This window comes from Nicotiana tabacum, chromosome 19, assembly GCF_000715075.1.
Source record: "Nicotiana tabacum cultivar K326 chromosome 19, ASM71507v2, whole genome shotgun sequence".
Lineage (NCBI taxonomy): Eukaryota > Viridiplantae > Streptophyta > Magnoliopsida > Solanales > Solanaceae > Nicotiana > Nicotiana tabacum.
The window spans coordinates 61,749,055-61,774,397 of NC_134098.1; the positions used below are offsets into that span (position 1 = coordinate 61,749,055).

Here is a 25,343-nt window from a genome sequence, read left to right on the forward strand (position 1 = left end):
TCAATAAAAGTATTCAACTGCCTGAATTTTTAAGTGTTGCATTTCTTGGTACAGCTACCTCAGAAGCTAATTGTGACAAGCTAGTAAACTGCACCCTGATAAGCAACTCAAACTAGAGGAAAAGAAAGAAATAAACAGTGTTTTGTAAGGTGAAAATGTGTGATCTAAAATGCCATTTTTCAAACTTTTGGATGTTATACAGAATGTTGCATGAGAACGTAATCTTGTAAATCCTAAACCTCCACAATGTACAGGGAGCAAATGACTGAGACTTGTCTTTGGGAATCTGGGCATGTTTTCTGCAGAAGTAATATCATCACGGCCAGCACCATGGACGGTAGGATGTGAACTATCCCGAGATAGTTCCACAACAAGCCACGAGGATAGTATCGCCTTTCACGAGAACTGGATAGTTTTCCAGTTCAGGCATCAGATGCAAATGGCCTGCTCAGTGACAGCATGGGAAAGATTCATAAGACCGCCAACATGTGGACCTCAAATTCCGCGGGAATTATCAAATCTGTAACAAATCAGCTAGGAGTTACCAGCTAAAGTAAAATATAGACAACTGGAACAAAAGATATTAGGAAACACGCGCCTCCAGCTTTCGCTTTAAGTACTTGGAACATGAACTCCAGTGTGCAAATATTGTAATAGGTGTCGCTTCTTTAATCTATACATAATCAAACAAGTTTTAGCAAGAAGTTTCAAGAGGTAACACGAGTCCAACAATTCTTACCAGGAACTGAGGCGCTTTTGATTCACCGAGCTGGCAGCACAAAAAGTTTGCTGGACTGCCACAAGACTCGCATGAACCCAAATTTTCTTTCAGCCTGATCAAATGATGTTCCAGTTAGTTCTGATGGGTAAGGAAGCTTAGCAGACCTGTCGACCTTGAGATCAATAATATCCACAACACAAGTCCCTAACTCCTCCAGGTCCCTTTGATACCACTTGCCACTGACTTGACATACCTTTCCTCTCCCTATCTCTTCTGCTTTGTCATTTACAAGCACAACGTACTGGCCTGCCATACACTTGGCCGTTTCAGTTGAAGCTACAGATACAGCCGCTGGGTTTTCTGTAAAACAAGTGCTCAGAACCGGGTCAGTTACCCTCTGCACATTTTCTCTAGCAGCAGAGAGGTTACCGACATCCTCGACAGGACTGCCAGGTGAGTCACAGGGAGGTAGTACGAGGGACCCACCATGTTTGTCAAGATTATCCCCTTCAGACAGCGTACGACCATCCTTAGCAGCACGAGCTAACCTTGCTTTCCGATTATTTAGCCTGTATGTATTCAAAATAGAAATGATTCTCCAGCGTGAGGACAAGACAAGAAACATAACTCATTAAATCAGATTGAGGCCTATTTGTAAATTGTAAGTCTTCTTTTCTTTTCTTTTCTTTTCTCTCAGGAATAAGTGACTTATTTGTGCATTATCTCAATAGATGGCACACTTATTAGCTAGAGAATACATGAAGCAAAACAAAGTTGCATTATGATACACCAGTAGAACTCTGTTGGACCCTCAGATAACTGTGGGAGCAACACATCAAACCCTCAGACCTTTTTGTTGACTCAGCACACCAATGGAACAGGTACCTATCTTTCATAAGGTACTAGGATGTGTTCCCTGGGCAACAGTAACTTGGGTAGTCATGGATGCTGGCCCTCAATAGTGGTAAGGCAGTACAAAGAGGTGTGAAAAGAAAAAACCGTCTAGGTACTTCACGATAAACATATTTAGACCCCCACCATTCTGACAATGAAATAGTTTAAGATAAACTATTCAAAGGTGTTAACAAAAAACATAAGGGTTATCAGCATTACCAATTCTTGAGCTGCGACTTTGTAACCTCTGAACCCTGGAAATAAAGCAGGAACTTGTTAGGGAGGAAAAAAATTAATTGACTGAAAGAGCGGAAAAAAGAATCTACGTGAGGCTTGCAACATACATGAACACTTAATTCTTTAGCCCAAAATTCTAGTGACGCTTTATTTCGTTGCATATCAGGTTCGTCCATAAGGGCCTTCTCCATAAGTGATATCTGTTTTTCGTTCATTATAGTTCGCTTCCGTTTCCTTTGTTGCTTCTCTTCATGCTGTGAAGCTTCAACCATTTCATCCTCTCTACCCTCTCCAGGACCATTGCAATTTATTTTCTCAACTTTCCCAGCTTGATCTGTTGGGTGCCTACTTCGTGAGGAGCTGGAATCGGAGCCACTAGTTTCCACATTCTGAGTATCTTTCTCAATATCCTTCATCTCTATATCTGTAGCAATAAATTTATCTTGTTCTGTCATTTCGGCTTTCATCCCAGCCTCACCTGATTGACCTTCGCCATTGATCCTGGAATTCAGCTGGTTCAGTCTGTTGTTAAGATCCATGGCTACTTCCCTGAGTTGAGGGGGCAAGCATGCCCCCAGGTTCTGAGCCTCCTAGAGAAAATGAAATAATTAATCCTCCCTCCTAAATAAATTGAGTTTAAGCCGATTAAAGAATGAAAACAAAAAACACGAGCATAAATTGGTATAAATAAACTTCAAGCCATCATTATGTCCAGTTTTAAAGTACTCCAGTCATTTTAGTCACTTGACAGCACTATATTTATTTCTGCTAACAAGGTGGTCACATTTGGCAAGAGTAATCATGGGTGGTTCACAAGAAATTCAATTTCATTATTTTCTCCCTAAAGAGATTTCCAGATTATGGAGGAGATATGCATACATAACTTCTTTTCTCTTCTTTAGATAGTATAATTTATGTGCATGTGACCAATACCACCAACAGTAGACACAACCACTACCCTTCCCTATGGCCAACTGCTCTCCTCCTCTCAGCAAAACTTAGCATACGACCATTTTCCATAGAATAAACACCACTGCTGCCCTCCCCTCGCCCCAACTGCTCTTCTCCCCCTCAGCATGTGTCAAGTTCCTATTTTGTCAATGTTACTATATGAGAAACTATGTCTCCAAGTTGACTAGGGACACAATCCTCTAGGAATAAAAAAGATCACAGATTTAAAATCTCCAACTTGGAGCTCTCTAATAGTTCTGCCAAATAAAGTTGCAAACAAGAAATAGTCAGGATCTCATGTTGTTGTTATTCTCCCTACATAATCAAAACCAGCAAACTTTCAAGTATAAAGAGTAAAGAGCAGCAGAGGTTTTCTGGAACTAATTAAAGAAGTGAAACTGTATCCTCGAACCGCAATTTACTTGTGTTAAATCCTAGAAACATTTTATAAGAAGTTAAACAGTGCCCTCGAACCGCATTTTACTTTGTTAGGTCCTTGAAATGTTAAGAGTTTCTTCCTAGCAATTTTGCCACAAGATGGGGCCAGGTGCACATCATGCCACCAAACGAACTACCTTTGTAAAGCCTAATCCCCCAACTTATTGATTATTTGTATATAACACTGTTTTTGATGAAATATTTAGTTATCATATAATTTAATATAAAAGAATACTACTCTGTTGATCCCACTTTGCCCAGCCATATCTTCAGCACTAATGGTCTTCTTCCTTCTCCACCCCCCTTCCCCTCCCAGCCCATGTTGTGCCCTTATCCCTTCCAACCAGGAAGATAGGAAACAGACACATCAACGAAAGTTACCACTGAGCCCCCAAAACACACCTACCTAAGCAAAAAGGAAAAACAAAATGATAAACAATTGACCAAACTCCACCACATCTCATCTCTAAAACTGCAAATCAGCATCATCATTCCCCTGTAGCCTTTCAAGAAGCAGCACCATAGTCCATACACCTATTCTTCATTGAACCACTCCTTTCGTTAGAAATCCTAATCGTTCCCTTTAGGGTTTCGAAATGAATTGTCCAAAGGTTTCCCTGTAAACTCGGCTTTTTAATCTTTCTACTCTGCGCAGGTCTTTATTTTGCTTTACTGATTTCATTTGCTTTAATTGATTTAATCTATATATATAACCAAAGCCTCACTCTGATTATGTCGTGAGGCTGACCGAATCCAATCCATAAACCAAGAAATGAAACATTGTTCATTGCACACGGCCTTCCCTATGTATACATCAGTTCCTTTCTTATGAAAAATAGAAAAAAGTCCCCCTAAGTACTTCACTTAGCCTTTCTATAGTCTTTCTTCCATTCTTCCCTCAAAGAGCGCTCTTTCATCCATGCGCATGGTTCTTACTTTCATTTCCCCGCTCGTTATTTAGAACGAAATCGGTGAAATGACAAAATCCATAAAGATTATTCAACATGCTCCAGAAGGAATTCCAGGAGGGCCTTACGCCTATCCTTGTACTTTGTTTGTTGCACATAGCCTAATGTACACTTGCCCCCTTTTTTTTTTCTTTTGATGGGGCAAGTGTACATTAGGCCCTCCTAGAATTTTGATGGGGCAAGTGTACATTATGCTACCAAAAGACGGAATATATATTTGTCTTTTCTTAGATCATGAAGTTTCTCTTTTTAATCGGTTTTTCTTAGATGGTTAAGTTGGGCAGCTGACTGTCATAGACGCTAAGGAAAGAATAAGGAAGAAAACAGTTGTGGGCAACATATGAGGGGCTGAATGGGAGGTAGAGGTGGCTGTAAGGAGGCTATGTAGGCACCAGCCCAGGTTGGTGGTGTTAGAGGCTGCCTGGAAGTTGGGGACGGCAATGAAGGTAGTCAGGAAAATGAGGAAGAACAGTCCCTTCTTTTGGTTTAAATTAAGAGGAGGAGCATACTGGATTATTATTTAGATACCTGATGCATGCCTCTATAGTGAAAGAACTGATCAGATTTTGCACTTCTTAACTGAGGACTTAATGTGACATTTGCTCAATTTTAAAACGAGTCTCACATTTATTGCGAAGAATAGATAATTAATTCAGTAAGAAATACAGCTCGCGGGTAAAAGTCATTGGATTACAACAACTGAAAATCCAAATACACCTAACAATCTTCTCCGAGATTGAGTTTTCACAGCTTCTCCAATGACAATGATTCCTCAAACATGCTTCCCTAAATGTTATCCAGCAGCATAGTTCAATAACACATTGAATTGGGACAAAATGACAATATCAACAAACTACTAAGAAGGAATAGTGAATGCTCCATGGCGCACAGCAAGGGTCCAATAAATAAATAATGCAGTGTATATAACTAAGGGAAAAGAAGGATGTATCCAAAGGAGAAAACAAAGTAGAGATCAGAGGATTTACTTGAACTCGATTTTCTCCGCATGCACGGGGAGTAATCAGAGACTCTAACTGAGTGATGAACACCCTTCAGAAAAAAAAAGTGACAATATTAGTATTAATTTATAGTAGAAAAGATAATTGTTCTAATTGAGTTTCTTGCATAACCTTTTTACAAGATGCAGAGCTTTCTATAGAAGATGTTGTCGTTTTTTTTTCTGATAAGTAAGATGTTGTCATTAAGTCTAATGGATCAAGCAACACAGGGTACCATAATGAGCATGATTTTGCAGTTACAGAACACGACCACCGTAAAGCAAATCATATAAGATGCATACTTTACGGTTCGAATGTGAGAATAAGAAAGATGCCAGATTATTAGTCACCTTAAAAGCTGCACGTCCTCCTCATTCAGAAAAGCAGGTATCAGAGACTTTGCATGACTTAACAGGGAACCTACAAGGCACAAAGTCAATGATAAAGCACATTGCTTAAAACTGGATGACACTCTACAAATTAAAGATGCTTACCAAGGTTTCGGCTAACAGTAGCTGCTTTATGAGAATCAGAAATGGATTTAAACCCTTCTGGGGTTTTGGAAACTTTTGTTCTCAAAAACTGAACAAATTTATTAAAAAAAAGATCCTTCTCCTCTGCAATCAAAACTAGCATGATTTAGCAATAACCAGGCAGCAGTACTACACATCAGGACAGTCAAGAAGGTTTTATACCTTTGCATATATCAGGAACAAAACAATGGAGATTTGCTAATACTTTGACCAACAATGATGTTCTCTGATGTGGATAAGACAGTCGAGGCACATGGGAAGGAACAAAAGTTGGCTCTATACTCATTGTATTTGACTGATCAGAAAATGGAAATAAATCCAATACCCATCCAGCTGCTGCAAAAGGGTCATATTCCAAAGTAGCATCTTCTTCACGTATTGGAAGGTCAGATGAGCACCAACTAGACACGAACTCTCCATGCGCGACCGAAAAGATTTCCGTCAAAACTTCAGTCTGAAGGAATGTATAACAAGGTAAACATGAAAAAAGGATCTCTTGGTAAATGAAAGAACAGGCATGAACATGGTGCAGAATTTCCCAAAATAGTACTCCCTCCATTTCAGTTCATGCGTCTTATTTTCCCTTTTAGTCTGTTTCAAAACGAATGCCTCTTTCTATATTTAGTAACTTTTTAGCTTCAACTTTCCACATGGCATATTTAAGAGCACAAGATTCAAGGACATTTTGGTACATTACATACATCTTTAGTTTTAAGACCACAAGATTTAAAAGCCTTCCTTACTTTATTAAACTTTGTGCCCAGTCAAACTAAAATACATAAATTGAAACAGAGGGAGTAATATTGTTACAGGAAAATCCTTTAGCAGCTATTATAGGAAAAAATATCTTCTTACAAAGTGAGTGGTGATAAATGACCGAAAATTTGAGTCGTCTGAGAAGATGTCAGCTAGCCGCATTGCATTGAGTTGTAACTGTCCTTTCGGATAAATTTTCTCAGATGGAGCAACAGATTGTTGGAAACCCGTTCCAAACATTTTCTTCAGCAAATTAAGAACCTAGGCCAACAAAATGGCATCATACAAACTGTCTGCTTTAATAAACTTATTTCCAACTAGAAAGATAAGTAGCAGCATACAAAGCATGCAGTTCGAGACATACTACATCTCAACAAGCATCCCGCACACTGTAACATATGGTATCTGAATGAATAACTTTGAACCATTTAAAGCAGCTACTTTTGTTTCTGGTGGTAACTGTTCAACTTTCGGAGTGATTCCCATAAGTTGTCTTTGCATCACAAACAGGGGCAATACCCACCTCATGCCATGTTTTTTCATTGAGTGATTCCTTTATCCTATCTATAAATACCCCTTCTTATACAATACCATCTCCAATCAATTATCTACTTTGTAACATGGAATTAGGCATCTCTAGATGAAAAGGGACAGTAACACCCCCCCCCCCCCGGTATGCTGGGTTTTATTTAAGATAGAGTGCACATGATTCATCAACAAACAATCAACCCACGTATAATCAGAAATCTCAATTTTCAAGTATCCTAGAGTTTCCATGCCTTAGGTCACCTCACCACATTAAAACGGATTCAAAGCTTGATAGTTACAGTGTTGCTTCAAAGGGGCTTTCTTGTATTTTTAATGTCCTTGGTCTATTCAGCCTTGCACAGATTAAGGTTACCTAACTTAAAAAATGGTACTGTCAAAATGAATAGGGAATGCATTAAGTAGTGCCCATGCCAACAAGATAAATTGTAAATGAATAAAGTTGAGCTTCTATAGGAATATCACTTAATGTGGTTTATTGTCTACTTTTGGTGCCTACATGTAGGATACAAAATTAATTGAACTCTCACATCTTGGTCTTTACCAGTGGATAGCCGAAAGAACATAACAAGTCAGTGCGATGAGTTTTGATTAAGGGAAAGAAGATAAATCTGACTTTTTAAAATAAAATAAGAACACTTTGTTATTAACGGACACGCAGAAGCCTGAAGATCCACGGTCATACCAATAGTGAATCATCAACGAGACCACGAGAGAACTTGCCCTGTCTATCACTAAGCTATTCACCTCCTGAATTAGCAACTTTAAAAGAGAAAAGAAAAACATGATTAGTGTCCAGGGACAGACCTCGAGAGCAATAGACTTTGCTAAATCAAGGCTTGCAGGGGTACTGGCAACCTCATCCAGGTAGGATAGACTCTCTGCTTCACAGAGATTCAACAACTGCAGAAAATATTGCTTTAAATTAATTCCCACAAAAAATGCTTTTACTAACTGTTTTCAGCAAATTTACAAATTTTACAAGGCCTCAAGCAATAAGAATAGCCAAAGACCCCACTGATCAGTTGGACTTACAATAGATAATACTTTAGATTTCAGTCTTGATACAGCAGCAACAATTGAGGAGGATAATGTAACTAAGGGAGATACATCTAAGTGCATGATAGCTTGTGCCAACAAAAGAACTCCACCTTTGCTGCTCAACTCCTGGCGTAGATTTAAGAACAACCAAATCATTAAGAAGAAAACGCACAAAGTTGAGTTTAAGAAAACTTTTCAAATCTCTTCACATAGAACAGTTAAAAACACATTGAAGATGTCAAAGGCTTGCAAGAATTATGAAAAAGATCCACTTCAAAAAAGAATTATGAAAAAGATCATCACAATAAATGCTCAGAAAATCAGTTTTCAACAACAACTACTACTACTACTACTACTACACCTCAATCAGTTTTATATGCTGGTAAAATAGGTTCATAGTTCTATAAATGCAAAAAAGGAACGGACGCATGCTCGGACAACTTAAGTGAAATTACACAGCAAGCACAAAATAAGAATGCTGTAGTATGAGCTGGGACCATGCAGCTTTGCCAGGTTCAGAAAGACAGCAAGAGGAAGTTGAAGATAGGTAATCAAGTACTCTCTTGAACTTGCAGAAGTTAAATTTGGTCAAACTAATTTTGTTTATAAATCATATTGTTCTCGTGAGATAAGAAATTTGATTCTGTAATCCACTTTATACCATAAAGCATGTAAAGGGGACAAGAATGCCGAGTAAGGAAAGCAGGGTTCACCTAATCAAAAAAAAAAAAAAAAGGTTAATTTGTGCGTCATATTTGGTTCCATCAGACAATTGTAGACTCACCCTACTGAAGCTAAACCTGCTAAAAAAATGTTCTTTATCCAACTCTCCAGCAGTTATTTTCGTTTCAGGTGCTATAACTAATATAATTCTAGGGAAAAACCTTATTCTTAACAAGACGCTCCCGAAATGATTTTTGCTGACATAGTGACTGAAGAAACTGCAGAGAAGCCTCACACTGCTGGCAGAGATGGTTTAAAGTTTCTTCAGCTTTAAGACCATATTCTTGCTGGGAATGAGTATGATCAGCTGATAAATTCCTCCGCAGAATTTTAATATCAACAGTAACAGCAGCAAAGGCAGCATCTATGAGTACATCTACCTGCCAAAGAATGTGGACGATCCTAAGCCCAAGAACAATCTCTCAAATACAAAAGTAATGCATACAAGTACTACGTTATCTTTTTAATTCCTACATGAAGGTCCTGTACTGTTCATACACAGAATATTACCTTGTAATATGCAAGCAAAACTTGAGCAAGCTCATGCCATTGTGAAGATATACAGACAGTCAATAAGTAGAGACTGGAAGCAACCAGAGTAGAATGCAAAAGGCCCATATCATTTGAAACCTGAAAATTTGAGATACCGATAAATAATCCTCAGCACAGTTAAAATAGAAACATAAAGATAAAAAATCCAGGTGAGGGGAAAAACAACCTTACTGTAAGTACAGAGAATAACAAGAGAATAGAAGACGAGATCAAGCAGCTGTTCTGATACTTTCACATCATCAAGCAATATCTGGAACAAGTACATGAAGATTTCAGCGTGATCTTGTTCTATGTCACAAGATATAATAACAAATGTTCATGATCTGCTCGCCTTTTGACAACAAATGCAGAAAATTGGAAATATACATGTATATGTGCACTTATAACTATTTGGGACGGAAGATTGTAAGGCCATATAACCTATAGATATCTTAAGTTATCTTTCTTAATTAGTATATAGCTGTAGAATGTCAAAAGTACAACCTTTGAGAAGAGAAATAAATTGACAGGTCACAAGATCAGCAACCCAAATAAGACAATTACACTCAGAAGAGCAACATATAACAAATATATTCATGAGAACTTTGAAACCTAGCTCAATATACGCTCTTCATCCCAAGTAGAATATGAGTTCGAAATACAAGGCTTGAAGTAGCTAGTTTTGGTATACCTCCGGACATCGATTACTTTAATTTACGTGAAATAGATTTTACATATTTAAAACCCACATTGTTCAATATATTTGCAAATGTAAGAGATAATTGTAGTCAAAGAAAAACGGTCCAACTGCCTAACTAGTAATAGTGTCATAAAAATGAGCCACATAGACTACTAATTGTTTATGATTTCTTTTGTATTGGCCTGCTAAACAACCTTTCCTGTTTTGTTTTTTCTCCTTTCATTATCCAAATACATTAATATTATAGAGAAATACAAAACTCCATTTGGCCCACAAATAGAATAGGAGAAGCAGAAATGGAATAAAAACAACCATTAAATCGGCTCTTGTACTAGCTAACAGTTGTGTAAACGAAATAAAAAATGTCATTGACCACATAAATATACCAACAAATAAGGTGCCAACCTGCTCTATTTTTGGATTGCGTGATGCTAGATCACTCAAGGAGTGCAGCAGTTGAAACCCAGATAGCAAGTATTTGAGTAAGCCTGCATTGGCTTCCGATGCCAAAATCACCGCAATAAGGTGCAAAGCAAGATATCTTGCAAGTTTTTCCACGTCAATCTACAAACTTAAGAATGTCTCAGAACGCCTAAAAGACTACAAAATATAATTTCACCATAATGGAATAATAAAGAAGATCACACGTTGCCATGGCCATTAAGAGTTCCAACCTGTATGTTTAACCCATTATCAGGTATGTGTTGAAGGATATTGTTTTCAGCTTCTCTTATAAGCCTGCTCAGCTCTTGAGAGCTGAGACCATGTAGACCTTTCACAGCTGAAATCAGGTCAAGTGCCTATAATCAAAAGAGTTTTATGAGTTAAACATGCACAATGGAGCACAGCGTAACTGTTGACAAGCAGTCATATGGCTCTCAATGCCAAACTAGTTGATTGGCTACGTGAATCCTCCATATCCATTCCAATCTATCCGTGCTCATTCCATTCCCATCCGTATTCTATCTTACTTCTACTCATCCAAAACCCCTTACACATTAAAGACACTGTCCATGCCAGAGTACAGAATTAATCTGATGGCGCACAGCATATGCATGCATCAGCAGCTCAAACATTTATTTATCAGCTGCCTAAGCCTAGCTCGAACACTAGGTGATTTCTTCTTATCTGCCAAAGCCACAGCCTTAGTGGGCAGAGTTACCTAGTACCTGGTATACTAGTAGGAGGTAGCAGGGTATCCGAACGAACAGTCAAGGCACGCGCAAGCTGGCCCAACACCACAATTATCAATAAACATGTATTTCTTGTTAGATTCAATGTTGTTGGATACAATACAACTATGTTATCTATTTTCAGCACACAACAAATGTTCCCTTTTTGTGACACCATGAGATTGATAATTTCAAAATAGTATACACAAATGAAAAAAAAACAAAACATACATACAGGATAATAGCTGTTCCTTTTGGGTTTTGTTTTAAGTGTAGTGTTTGGACCAACTTGCGCGCACCTCGACTAATTACACTTATACTCGCTATCTCAAACCAAAACAGGTACCGGGTAACTCTGTCCGCCAAGGCTGTTACTTTTGGGTTATTTCCTTCTTCTTTTTTCTTTTTTGCTATTAAATTTGTTTCCCATTCTCCTCTTTAATAAGTAACTATCACGCATGCATACGCCTTATGGAGCAATATTATTGCCCCTTAAAAAGAGACCAGAAATTAGCTGCTACTGCATCAGAAAATGAATCAAACAGTTAATCTAGTTAACTTACAGGGTGGATGGGTCTTGCAACTGGGTCAGTGCTGCATGATGCTCCTTCTTCTTTCATACTTAGAAATCTGCACCAAATTCAAGAAAGCAGAATGCTCCAACCCAACTGATGACGTGTACCCAATAAAACATAGAAGGGTTATAATTCTTTGGCAAAAATCTCAGATAAGACCAATATATGCAGCAAATCAGAGAAAATTAAAGAATCCCCCAATGCCTAACAAGTTTAAATTTCTTAATTCACAAAAAAAACAAAAGAAAAAGAAACACACTCAAAATCAGAAAGGTTAAAAAGATGAAGCAACGAGACCTGAGCTTCGCGAATTGCAAAATGAGAGAGCTGGTTGGGGGAGAGAGAATGGGACGGAGCAAGAAAATAGAGCGAACAGTAATGAGACTTACTTCTTGTATTAATTTCTCGTGCTCTTCGATTATATAAACACTCCCAGTTGACTATTAAGTCCTAATACTCCTTCAAGGGAAGTTTTATTTCTTTTTCTTTATATATATAATGGTCTTTTTAAAATAAATTAATAAAGTTTTACTTATGGTTGGGTATGAAATGTTCATATACAAGCAGTATATTAAAAATATTATATATATAATACTAGCTTTTTAAATTTTACTTCAGATTATCATATATTCTTCCTGTTCTAATTAACACAACACTTATTTATTTCAAAATATATCATATTTTTATTTTTATATAATTTTCAATATTTCAGTTGGTTAAATTATTCACATTCTAACTTTGATATACTAATTGATCTCTTTTCAACTAATATTTTATACTTCCATATCAACTACTATATATTACTTAAGTCAAATTAATATTTTAAATTTTGTGTTTAATCAAATACTATCATATAGCGGAAAATATGATTTTTCAAATACAAAATAATCCTATATTTGATAATATATTGAGTTATGTTCTCTTATCAATATGATGATGTAACCATTTTCCTTTTTCTGAAATGAAGATTATGTGAAGCCATATATACTTTTTGATTTTTAATTTATTATATTTACCTATTGAAATTTATAAATTCTATAGGGAAACCAAAATCAAATCTTTTAATTAGTCGTTTCTAATAAATTGTTGATTATTCTTATTTCAATTAGGAATTGAGCGTGGGCTGATTACTTTAAAATTCAAAGATAATTGGAAAATATATGATGTTTTAATATTTATTACTGAATACAAATGCTATTCCTAGCTAACATAAGTGAAAGAAGAAACTTAAACACCTACAATAGTTTAATACTATAGGAAAAGTAACACTGAGCTGTCTTGTTTACCCACGCTTTGCTTTTCTCTTAAAAACATTTGCTTTGATCTAGTTATAGCCATAGATAATGTAGATGCCGAGACTTCTTGTTTGTTTTTTCCTTTTAATTTCTGATAGTATATTTTGTTTTATTTGTGTATTGTATTGACACATTTGAAGTATTACAACTATCCATCTTGATGACTTCATGGTAAATCTAGTACTCCTTCCGTTCACTTTTACTTGACGCGTTACTTTTCACGCCTCTTAAGAAATAATAAATGAAGTGCATAATTTACCATGATACTCATATTAATTGATGCATATTTTATTGGATTTGAGAAAATGATTTGAAATGAGTAATAAATACTGTGGGTATAACAGAAAAAATAAATTATTTTCACTTGATATGCGTAAAGTGACAAGTAAAAATGAAAATCTATTTTTAGTATACATGCCAAGTAAAAGTGAATGGAAGGAGTAGTAAACAATTGACCATTGCCATTACCGAGGGCAAAAATTTATTCGCATTGCATCATACCAATATATGCATAACATGTGTTTTGCACATGAATTTCAAATACTTAACCATGATCAGTTATGTGCAATGTCACCTCATTAAATCGCTTAACTATAGTAAGTTATCATGGTTTGGTGTAAACACACGGTCTTATTTAGGGATTTTAGTTTATTTAATTTATTAAATTCTAAATTAATAATTTATACATAATTAATAAAATTTTTAAGATAAACACAAAATTTGAATCAATATTTTTCGGGTCCGTCGATACAATAATGGCTAGCCCCTTAGTGCTAATCTAACCTTACTTTAATGAGCAACTACTCCAATAATATCTTAATTTTATGTAGATTTCTAACAACAAACGGATAAAATTTAACGTAGAGCATAATTTTAAAATCATGTTTACATTTTAAGTAGAAATTAGTGATTATGAGAGATTGATTTATATTAATGCTACAAATCATGGCTACATTTCACATCAACTTCAAATTTTCAAAATTTGAGCTTATGGATGTTTTTTACCGAAGAAAAAGATGATTAACAACAACAAAGACAAATATACATCTTTGTTGTTGTTACATTATTTAATTTTTATATGTATTAGTTTTAAAATAAAGACAAATATACTTAATTAGATATAAAAAATCTAAAATATTTAGTATCTAGATTTAGATATATGATCTTAACAATCAAATATATACTCAGGCCAAACATCTTAATTTGTAAATACAAAATAAATCGAGTCTAATAATATGTTTGGAAAAAAATAGTTTCTCTCCAAAGATATTTTTTTTCGAAAAGTATTTTTGAGAAAAATACACTTTTGTTAAAGTACTCTTTCAAAACTTAGTCAAACACTAATTATTGCTCAAAAGTATTTTTTAAATTAATTAGACAACACAAGCTACTTCTTACCAAAAATATTTTTAAAATCATCTAATTTTAGAAGTTTGACCAAACAGGCTATAGAACAGCTATTGTTCAAACTATAAAAAAGGTAAAAAGAAAAACATACATGCAAAAGAGAAAGAATTATTTTTAAATCATTACGGAAATATTAAATTCAAACAACATGTCTCCTTAAAACTCAACAATACTTTTCTCTCATATCTTTGAATCAAAATAGTTTTTATCGGATTATTTCGATTAGTTAAACATTAAAAGAACAAGTAAAACACTTCATGGCATTTCGATTTTCAATAGGATCTGATTTTTCTTTTTTTTTTTTCAAATACAGTACTTTGAAACCATTTTGGTCAAAAGTTTAATTAGGAGGTGACATAGGAAAAATATTTAGTCGTACACATTTACATTAATCCAACAATTTAATTTTAACTGTTACTATTTAAAACCAAAATATATATTCATAATACATGTATTGATTTTGAGTAAATACGAAGCCCCTTGCTTATAACTTATGTGGGGCGAGTCGGGTATCAAAAAACCCGCCCCTCGTATTCTCTACTTCTCTCAGATTCAGGTTCATAAACCCTAATCACCTAGTAAGCAATAAAGAAGAAAGTGCCCTTAAACCCTAAAGCCTCTTCAGCCGAAGTTCACTTGCGTAGCAGAGAGCTCCAACAATGGCAGAAAATCAATCCATAGCAAGAACTTTCCCGGTGAAGCCCAAATTAAAACCCACTTCAGCAAATTCCACTACCCCAACCCCTGAATCCAAGTACTGGAGATCATTCAAAACCCCTAAAGACCTTCAATCCCAAACCCTAGTTTCTGCAATCACCTCCCTATCATTTTCCCCAATATCCCCTCACGATTTCGCCGCCACACATTCTGCCACTGTCTCCATTTTCTCCGGCCAAACTCTCGAACCCAAAACCACCATCTCCTCCGCCTTCAAAGACACCGTCACCTCCGCTTCATTCCGTTCCGATGGTCGTCTCATCGCCGCCGGTGATCTTTCCGGCGCCGTTCAGGTTCTCGACCTTAAATCCCGTGTTCCTCTCCGTCGCCTTCGCGGTCATACCCGACCCGTTCGTGCTGTCCGTTACCCACGCGCCGATAAGCTCCACCTGTTCTCCGGTGGTGATGATGCCGTTGTTAAGTATTGGGATATTACTACTGAATCAAAAATTTACGATCTTTTAGGGCATAAGGATTATGTGAGGTGTGGTGATGCTTCGCCGGTTAGTGATGATATGTTTGTTTCCGGTTCTTATGATCATACGGTGAAAGTTTGGGATGTTAGGGTTTTGAATTCGGGTTCCGTGATGGAGTTTGATCATGGGAAGCCTGTTGAGGATGTGATTTATCTGCCATCTGGTGGGTTAGTTGCTACTGCTGGTGGGAATTCTGTGAAGATTTGGGATGTTCTTGGAGGTGGAAAGTTGTTATACACAATGGAGAGTCATAACAAGACTGTGACTTCAATTTGTGTTGGTAAAGTTGGGAAGGAGAGTGGCGAGGAGGCGCAACAATATAGGATCTTGAGTGTGTCTTTGGATGGATATATGAAGGTTTTTGATTATGCTAAGTTCAAGATTACTCATTCGATGAGGTTCCCTAATCCTCTAATGTCTGTTGGGTTTTCACCGGATTGTTCTACGAGGGTGATTGGGGCGTCGAATGGGACTTTGTATATTGGGAGGAGAAAGGTGAAGGATAGTGAAAGTTTGGAGCTTGGGGTTTTTGGTGGTGGATTTGCTCCAGTGGAGGAGCCTCGGAGGCGGGTGTTGAGGCCATCTTATTTCAGGTATTTTCAGCGGGGGCAGAATGAGAAGCCATCCGAATGGGATTACTTGATTAAGAAGCCGAAGAAGATTAAGGTGGCGGAGCATGATAAGTTGTTGAAGAAATTTATGCATAAGGATGCTTTGGTAGCTGCTTTGAGTGGGAAGAGCCCGGAAAATGTGGTTGCTGTTATGGAGGAATTGGTTGCTAGGAAGAAGTTGTTGAGGTGTGTGTCAAACTTGGAAACTGAGGAACTTGGTTTGCTTCTGAGGTTTCTGCAGAGGTACTCGACCATGCCTAGATTTTCAAGGTTCTTGATGGGCTTGACAAAGAAAGTTATTGAGATGCGAACTGAAGATATTAAGTCTTCAGATGAACTGAGAGGTCACATTAGGAATCTTAAACGGGACGTTGAGGAGGAAATAAGAGTACAACAGACATTGCAACAGATACAGGGAATTGTATGTCCTCTGCTCAAGATTGCTGCAAGGAGATGATATTTTGCTTATTGTTGCCTGTCGACTATCTGGCTCTACGTTTTGCCTTTTTTACTGCTAGGATTTCCTTCAACTGAGTGACTACAAAAAATTTTGCCATCACAAGCAATAGCATGATAGGAATAGCAGGTTTAATAGAGATGACATCACAATAGGATGAAGACGAGACTTCTTATCTGCTTTCACGTGGAAATACATTGTAGTATTCCTTCAAGAAATTTTGTTTCTTTTATATGGGATTGTCCTTCTTTTACCCATGAAGAATACATGCAGGTCACAGCTTATGTAAGTTGTTAAATCTCATCCTTACAAAATTACAATTTTCCTGAAAGGGATTAGTTTGTATGAGTATTTGTTTAAGCTGCTACTTAATTAGCTAGGCCAATTTGACATAACTAGCAACTGGTATATTTGAGCTCATTCTACCATCAAATTCTTTTCATGTCTGTGAAGTTGGAAATTCCGCAAGCAAAAGAGAACAGAATGTGCAGAATATTAAGATGTGGGCGGAATCTTTATGTTAAGACAGACAAGTTGCTGCATACTTCTTGCAATATGCTTACTGCAGTGCAAACTTTCTGCTAATGCTTACTGCACTGCAATTTTGGAGTGCATTCTTGATATGTACTATTAAGCGAAAACCTTATTATTGGTGAACTTCATCTCATTTAGGTAAAACACTCAGTTTTTATTTTTTTGATAAAGTAAGAGATATTATAAATGACATCAAGAAGATGCAGAAATATAGATACAAAAGATTTGTTAGTTTCAGTACAAAGAGTCCTATACTAATGTTAAAGAGCTAACAAAGTCCAAAAAATGATCAGGGGACTTTACAGGTGTTAAGGTACTCCAACTGTCCAAAAGCAAAAGATGCCTTAAGGATAAAGCCAAATAGTCTAATGGAAGAGGAAGAAACCATTGATAATGTCAAGCTCTTATTGCTTGGACCTCATTTATTCTGCCTAAATTTTATAAGATTTAAGTGGTATAATATGCCACAATAAGTTTGCTAGACTAGAAATTATGATTCCCCTATCACATTAGATGTCAAACTATGGAAGGTCAAAATTCCTCCTTGCAAGGGGTTCATATGGGCTCAGGTATTATTTTCATGTTAGAACGGAATAGTGAAAGAATGTATCAGCAAGAGTTGGATATTATCTTACAGATACTATAAATAGAAGAGGTCCAAATTTGCCCTTCCACTATTAGAAATGTTCTAAGATTACCTTTTGTTACACTTCCAGGCCATTGATACCCTTTACTTTTTGACAATGTTTTAAGACCTCCGTTATACTTTGGTTAAAAGACTTTTTGTTTCATTTCTTTTTTGAAGTTTTAAAATTTCTTTTACGATAGGGTTATCAATAACCTCGAAAGTCCAATTTTACGATCTTGTGTTTGATCAAGAGTAAAGTTGATCAAAATGCACTCACTACAAGTTTATGGCAGCGTCTAATAGGTACAAATTTAATATTAAATACATATTTCCAAGAATATTTATACCTGTGGAGTCGAAAGTAACGGATACATTTGCATCAATTGTTAGTAGAGTAGATGTATCATTGGTTTCCAAGAATTTGGTGCTGTTTAGTTGACCTTCTTCACTCCATTAATTGGAGTATATAAAAACACAACCATTTGGACTTTTGAACCTTCTCTCCGGCCAGCTTCTAACAGCTTGTTTGGATAGTTGATACATATTGTATTGTATCGTATTGTTATTTTAAATACGATGTTTGTTTTGATTGTTATTTAAATATTATTGTATCGTATAGTTAAATCCGTCGTTACGTAACAACGAAATGTGTCACTTTATATAACGGCCGATTTGGTGTGGTCGCGTCGTTGCGTTGTCTTTTTCTCTCAATCTCATCCTTCATTATTATTAAATGATATTATTTCATCATTTACCCTACCTTTTTATATACCGTATCATAATTTTTTTTAATAATATTGTAAGTTTATTCTTCATATTACTGGTGTGTGATATCATAAAATGACAAAAAACGATACAATCTATCCAAATATTGTATCAATCAAACGATACAATACAATACAATACAAAACAAGCTTAGAGACAAACTTCTACACGTAGCTGCATTAGGTTCAAGGACTGAAAGTAGTATTTGAATTTTCTTTATTTAGTATGTATATTACAACGATAACTATGCCTTAGTCAATCAAGTTGGTGCCAATTTTACGAATCCTCACTTTTTTTTTTTTAGATTCAGTTGTATTATAAGGATTCATTATTATTGACAAGTTTTGAGGTAGTTGTCTACCTACCTGCAACTCTCCTCCTTTATATGAGTTTGGGATGGATAATGTAAGCAAGCCTATACAAGTGGAGTTTTATTTTATTTATTACTATGTATAATGTTTGAAGTAGTGAATGGAACCTTAAAGTGTACTTAACTTATTCAGACAAGCACACGTAACAGCCTAACGGGATAAAGGAAAGTCAAAATAAGTCGGCCCGCTCTTCTAACTGCACAAGTCTCGATGCCTCACATAACTTTTGTCATACCTTTCAAGAGAAAAATTCTCACTTTTGAGTATCTCTCCCTTTTAATTTATATCAGCCAGTTTGTCTGAGTTTAAAATTTTTTTTTTTGAAAATTTTGTAGGACATAATATTTGCGTGATTATAAAAGTTTCTTATTAAAGTTAAAATGAATAGTTTAAAATTAAATTATTTTTAAATTTAAAAATGAGTAATTTATTTTAAAACACACTAAAAAAGAAATTATCTCGCCTAATTTGAAACGGATTGAGAGTAAATTTAGTAATTTACTCCATCTATTTTGAAAAGAATGAAAAGAGTCAAATTTTTTAATTCGTTACTCCTACAATACTCCGTCAGGTAACATTATAACATTACAATATACTCCAGTAGTTAAATAAAGATTGACTTCATATCATCAATAATGGGTATATATAAATAAGATCACATGATAATTTAAATTGAGCTAGTAGAAGTTAGCGAAGATAAGACAGACACACTTGCAGAGTAATTGTGAAAGAGGAAAGACCCAATTGCAGACTTAAATTTGTAATGCTGCAATTGGATTGTGTAGTAAGTAGTTTGATTATTGAACTATCTTGAGGACAATTAAGAGTGAGCAGAAGCTAAGTGTGCATATATTAAATACTTATAATAAAACTACATTAATTGATGATTTGACATAATTCAAACAAATAAAGCATAGACCTAAGGAGCAGTTAGGTTTTAGTTAGATGTAGCAAGACTTAATAATAGTGATGACTGGTAAACTAAACTACACCCACCTGAAACCAGAAATGTTCTGTATTTCTGACTTTCTGTAGAAGGATGTGGGCATAACTGAAATACTATCTTATTGGCAAGGGCTTTCTGGTCAGTCTAGAGTACAAAAAATTTGAAACCAGTTGCCGTTTGAACCCCTCAGGAACCTCGAAATTCAAAAAACTATCTTCAATGCAACCAATTAAACAACCCCAAACACAGCCTAAAGAAACTGAGATAGAAAAAGGATTCTGTGCGTGTGCCAGTGTGTGTTTTTGGCGAAAGAAAACAAGAAGAGAGATGACGGGGTTGGTTATGGTGAGTAGGGGGGTGGGTTGCGGAGGTGGTGGAAATGGGAAGAGGTCAAAGGAAGAGCAAAAGCAGCAGCAGCAGTTGTCTTTGTTGGATTTTATCTTACAAGCTTTGAGGAAATCTATGATGTCTTGTCGTGATGATCAAAAGGAGGAGGAGGTGATGAAATCCACCGTTCATCTTCATCATATGGAAATCGGATGGCCCACAAATGTCCAGCATCTAACTCATGTCACTTTCGATCGGTTTCATGGATTTTTGGGTCTTCCTCTTGAGTTTGAAGTTGAAATCCCTTGCAAAGTACCCAGTGCCAGGTTTGTTTAAGAACCTCAGTTTTTGTTTTTGGGTGCTCTTGAATTTCAATTTCTTGATCTGGGTCGACTTCTGTTTGTCGAAAAGATTGATTCTTTTTTGTTTTATATGTTGTTTGCATCTGATTAACAAAGCATAAAACTGATATAAAGCTGAGACTTTTACTTTTAGGGGGTGATAGTTACTCAGAATAAGCTTGTCTAGTTTTCAGCTCAATTACCAGTATTCGAGGCTGCAATTCAAATCCCAAACTAGTTAGGGCTGACTATATAATTCGTTAGTAATAACTGGAGGATTTATCATAGTTAGACTATCTTTACAACCCTTCTACTTAATCTGAGCTTTGGACAGACATTCTTTGCAAAGCTCAGTTTCTTATTCAAATACTAGTAAATATGTCTTAGTATAATGATCTGCCAACAGAATCTGCAATGTAACAAGTTTAGGAGTGGTTCATGCAAACTCTGAAGAAATAGTGAAGTTTTTATAAAACAGATTTACTGTGTTTTACTCCTATTTAGAGTTTAAAGCTAATTGAGGATAAGGATAGCATCAGTATGTTCTAACCATGCTCAACTAGTCAACACCTCTATTATGTCTCTATCCTACTTTGTAATTCAATAGTTGTGATGTGCCTATTTCAATGGTCCCCTATCCTTTTGGGTACATGATCATAATAGACCACTTTTATGTCATGCCTCACTAACCGACAAGGTTTAATTGGTTTTTGGGTTCCTATTAATTTGTCACACGAGTGTCCTTGTGCCGAATTAGTAGTGGCTTTATCACCCCTCATAATTTGGTTGGCTCTATAATTGATTATTTAAGGTTGTATCTGCATCTACATCCAACTTTTTCAAAATTATCATTTTAGTAAAGTTTTGCTACCAACTGGAAGCGGCTTTTGTAAAACTGTAGTATGTCAAGATGGATGCTTTTACCATTGCAACTCGAGTAGTAACTATGAATGGAAGTAGTAGTTCCTTGACCAAAACGTCAAAATAACTATTTTCCAGCAACTTTCGTTGACAGTATGCACTATGCAAAGATGGGAATGTTCCTGTACTATATCTAATCCTTGTGGTGTCTCCCGTTAAAATGGTAACAAGGAAGATCCTAAGATAATTCTTCGAACATATCTAGACTACTAAGTTTTGCCCCTAATTTATCTCACTGGTTACATAACTTTCAATTTTTTGTGCTTTATTGTCATATCTTTTGCTAAGGGCTAAACTCATCACTTCAAAACTAAGATGGCCATGGTTGGGGACTTGAAGTAGCTTCAGTTTAAGAACAAACTCTTAGGACAACAGTGATTGGAATTTAGCTATCCAAGTAAGCACAAAGCGTAGATACTTAGTAAAGACAGCACAAGGAGGATGGTTGTATGTAGGGGTGTCAATGGATATTCGAAAACCGACTAAATCGACCGAACCGTATCGCAGCTAACTGATTTTTAGGTTTCTTTTAAAGAAACCGTAAGTTTTTATATAAATCTATAACCGCACCGATAATTAGGGTAGGTTTTTTATTTTATGAAAATAAACCGAAAAAATAACGAACCGTACCGAATAAATTTTACATGTGAAAAATATATTTATATAGTAAGTTTAAAAATAATAATGCATTAAAGTTTTCTTTGGGCCTTGGAATTATGAAAATTGTTACAAGCCAACAAGTAATTAAACTCAAAATACTAATTCCTAAAACCTATTATGCTACTTCTACTTAAACTAAGTTATTTCAAGTATCTTCATTAGCAAGACACAAAGTATTCTAGCGATTATGAGTAGCAAACTACAATGTATTGAATATGTTTCCTTTCATATAATTTAAATTTATCTTTTTGAATATTTAATCTTCTATAGACTTTATTCTTGAGTCCCAACTTGGTTAATATCTTTCCACTCGTGTGATTTAAATTTTTTTTGCCTTTGCTTGGTTTCTTTTACGTTGTTGTAGAATAGTTGATGGATCTATACTCTAGCAATCTTTTATTTTTTTTAATTCATCACTCTTTAAACAGTAAAAATGTCTAGAAAGTTTTGCTAAGTCCTATAAAAGAACATATGTTATTGCATTCTACTTCTACTGGTGAATTTTACATGATATTTAAAAAAATAACAAAAATTAACCGAACCGTACCGATGCCGAAGAGAAACCAACATGATTGGGACGGTTTCGAAAAGTCTAATTTTGGTTATACATAATAGAATAACTGAAAAACTGGTATGGTACAAATTTTATAAAATAACCGGCCGAACTGAACCATTGACACCCCTAGTTGTATGTATCTTTTGTCTTTCTTTAGTCAATCCCTTAAAAAGAAAAAGGGAAAACAAAAATTAGAAAAAAAAATGCTATATCGGAGTAAACTGGTTATAGTTGGTTTTGATGAAGAAGCCATTCCAGATGTTGGAAGTTTGAGGGTCCTCTTGAATGGTGATTGCTATTGTTTCAATTGACAGTGATTCCACCATATCATGCAGATGCTGAATGCTTTGCACTGTTGGTCTCTCTACTGTGTATTCAGTTTTACTCCATTCTTAGAACTCTGTCGGTATGTGTAGTTTAAACTTTTCTAACAGTAGTTTGTGAATTTCTATCAAGGTTATTCTTCAGAAAACACTTTTTAATTTTTTATAACATAACAAATGCACAGCGGATGTTGATTCCTGTTTCTATTTCTGTGGAGTCACATTTATGATGTAAGTGGTTGGCTGTAATTTGCATCCAGAGTTTATAAACAGAGTTTCAAGCTATTTATTGTATCATGCTGAATTTGTAGCAATTTTCTTTTTGCAGCGTCAGCGTTTTTGGTATCTCTGCAGAGTCGATGCAGTGTTCTTATGATACAAGAGGCAACAGTGTCCCGACTATTCTCCTGTTAATGCAGGAACGCTTATACTCACAAGGTGGTCTGAAGGTATCTCAATTTTTCTCTCGTTTCTGATGGATGAGTAGTCTCTTCCATAACAATATTTCTTGCCAAATAGTTTTCTAAGTATTGCTGGATGAACCTTTAGGCTGAAGGAATTTTTCGAATAAACCCAGAGAATAGCCATGAGGAGGAAGTAAGGGACCAGCTCAACAGAGGGATTGTGCCCGACGATATAAATGTCCACTGTTTGGCCGGTCTCATCAAAGCTTGGTTCCGAGAGCTTCCAGCAGGTGTGCTTGACGGGCTTTCACCAGAACAGGTTTTGCAGTGCAGCACGGAGGAAGAATTTATCGAGCTTGTGGAACAGCTTAAACCAACTGAGACCGCGTTGCTCAACTGGGCAATTGAGCTAATGGCTGATGTTGTTGAGCAAGAGGAATCCAACAAAATGAATGCCAGAAATATTGCGATGGTTTTCGCCCCAAATATGACACAGGTAAGTGGAATATACTTTTGTCAAGGCATACAGAATCTTAAATTCACTAACTGGTTGAAGCATTTTGTTAAATTTGTTGTTCTGGTATCAGATGTCTGATCCATTGACAGCGCTCATGCACGCTGTTCAAGTGATGAACTTACTGAAGGCCCTGATTGTGAAAACACTACGAGAACGTGGAGAGACAGAAGATGGAGGATATTCAACCATGTCATCTAGTTTTTCTGATAGACAAACTGAGAAGGAATTTGACACTCAACGAGAGATGGAGACTAGATGTGAATCAACAGGGCCCGCATCAGAAGATGATGATGAGCAACCTCGTTACAGCTACAGCAGTGAAGACAGAGATGAAATCGAATCACTGAGTGAAATGGAAGGAAGCTTCCTACGGCAATTGGATGAGAACGATCATGCAAAAAATGACTTCCGGAAACAGCTAGAAGGAATTTTGTGTAGTGAACACGATAACCCCACGAGTTCTTCCACTTTTGATGGAGATTCTTCGTGTTTAAATGATAGTAAATAATGGGATTTCAGGCTTGAGCACTAGCACAAGAGCAGCTTACTGTTTCTGTGGGGCTTAAGGTGCAAGCAGATTAACTGGAGCATGTGGAAATACAAATTGAATCTATTCCGGCGATGCATCTTTTGGAAGTTCTAAATCTCTGTATCGTCAGTGAATGGCTGTTTATGTAAAGTGTTGTTGGTTAGGCTTAGTCTAGACACTGAATGATTTGCTTGTTGTTGACTTGTGAATCCTTGTTCAGCTTTAGGCTGATTATTTCCTATGTTTCATCAGCAGAGCAACGGCTCTCTAATGTTGACCAGTTAAAATTGATGTAAAATAAAGATTGTCGAAGGAAGATGATGAAAAGAAGATGATTCTTATAAAAGAACAAAGTCCTTAATCTCAGATAAGAATCAAAGTAATGTTTTTGGTTTAACAAGGGAATAATAGTAGGGAACTTCTCTATAAGATTGCGTTTTTTTCCCTTTCATATTTCATGAATCTTGTTAATTGGTAATAATTCTTTAATCAAATCTGTTAGTACTTGTTTTTGGAGAGTGGCTAGCCTTCCTTTAAGAAAAGTGGATAAAGCAGTGAAAGGCGATTGTGTTAGTGGGAATTTGATTGAAGCAAGTTTATTTGTGCTCCATTTCCATTTGTTCTTAATATTTGAAGTATGTGATTTTTTTCTTGGAACAGTATTATCTTGCATACGCTACATGGTGCGCTTTAGATTCAACCACATTAAGTTGTTGCTATGATTTTCCATTGCGCAATTTCCTCGGTATGAATATTTCAGTTGATAGGATCTCA

At 36.0% G+C, this 25,343-nt stretch overlaps 3 protein-coding genes across 5 annotated transcripts; 2 read left to right on the top strand and 1 right to left on the bottom strand.

Moving 5' to 3' along the window:
* Positions 1 to 160: 160 nt before the first annotated feature.
* Positions 161 to 12,187, bottom strand: LOC107800856 (nodulin homeobox). The gene is made up of 18 exons (XM_016624097.2): positions 12,082 to 12,187; positions 11,773 to 11,877; positions 10,712 to 10,837; positions 10,443 to 10,601; positions 9,525 to 9,608; positions 9,317 to 9,436; positions 8,968 to 9,186; positions 8,078 to 8,209; positions 7,850 to 7,945; positions 6,596 to 6,757; positions 5,903 to 6,194; positions 5,702 to 5,824; positions 5,558 to 5,627; positions 5,196 to 5,259; positions 1,960 to 2,442; positions 1,835 to 1,869; positions 740 to 1,290; positions 161 to 520 (listed from the first exon to the last, which is right to left on the bottom strand). The coding sequence occupies exons 2-17, from the start codon at positions 11,827 to 11,829 to the stop codon at positions 762 to 764; spliced, it is 2,751 nt and encodes a 916-aa protein (XP_016479583.1). The 5' UTR covers positions 11,830 to 11,877; positions 12,082 to 12,187; the 3' UTR covers positions 161 to 520; positions 740 to 761.
* A 2,804-nt stretch (positions 12,188 to 14,991) lies between these two features.
* LOC107800862 (protein SLOW WALKER 1-like) lies at positions 14,992 to 17,092 on the top strand. Its single transcript, XM_016624109.2, has one exon. The coding sequence runs from the start codon at positions 15,146 to 15,148 to the stop codon at positions 16,745 to 16,747; it is 1,602 nt and encodes a 533-aa protein (XP_016479595.2). The 5' UTR covers positions 14,992 to 15,145; the 3' UTR covers positions 16,748 to 17,092.
* A 2,824-nt stretch (positions 17,093 to 19,916) lies between these two features.
* LOC107800863 (rho GTPase-activating protein 2) lies at positions 19,917 to 24,922 on the top strand. Of its 3 annotated transcripts, XM_016624112.2 has the most exons (5): positions 22,588 to 23,202; positions 23,305 to 23,350; positions 23,448 to 23,568; positions 23,669 to 24,019; positions 24,111 to 24,922. In XM_016624112.2, the coding sequence occupies exons 2-5, from the start codon at positions 23,346 to 23,348 to the stop codon at positions 24,546 to 24,548; spliced, it is 915 nt and encodes a 304-aa protein (XP_016479598.1). In that variant the 5' UTR covers positions 22,588 to 23,202; positions 23,305 to 23,345; the 3' UTR covers positions 24,549 to 24,922. The 3 variants fall into 3 exon arrangements, with proteins under 3 accessions (XP_016479596.1, XP_016479598.1, XP_075093908.1); XM_016624110.2 differs by lacking the exons at positions 22,588 to 23,202; positions 23,305 to 23,350 and adding an exon at positions 19,917 to 20,644; XM_075237807.1 differs by having other exon boundaries at positions 22,588 to 23,350.
* Positions 24,923 to 25,343: the final 421 nt, after the last annotated feature.

Coding starts and splice junctions, on each gene's coding strand:
- LOC107800856 (XM_016624097.2), bottom strand. CDS start 11,829: ATGAAAGAAGAAGGAGCATCATGCAGCACTGACCCAGTTGCAAGACCC. Junction 10,602..10,711: donor ATAATGGGTTAAACATACAG/GTTGGAACTCTT, acceptor TTAAGTTTGTAG/ATTGACGTGGAAAAACTTGC. Junction 9,437..9,524: donor TTCTCTGTACTTACAGTAAG/GTTGTTTTTCCC, acceptor TCAAATTTTCAG/GTTTCAAATGATATGGGCCT.
- LOC107800862 (XM_016624109.2), top strand. CDS start 15,146: ATGGCAGAAAATCAATCCATAGCAAGAACTTTCCCGGTGAAGCCCAAA.
- LOC107800863 (XM_016624110.2), top strand. CDS start 20,211: ATGCAACCAATTAAACAACCCCAAACACAGCCTAAAGAAACTGAGATA. Junction 20,645..23,447: donor TGCAAAGTACCCAGTGCCAG/GTTTGTTTAAGA, acceptor TTCTTTTTGCAG/CGTCAGCGTTTTTGGTATCT. Junction 24,020..24,110: donor TCGCCCCAAATATGACACAG/GTAAGTGGAATA, acceptor TTCTGGTATCAG/ATGTCTGATCCATTGACAGC.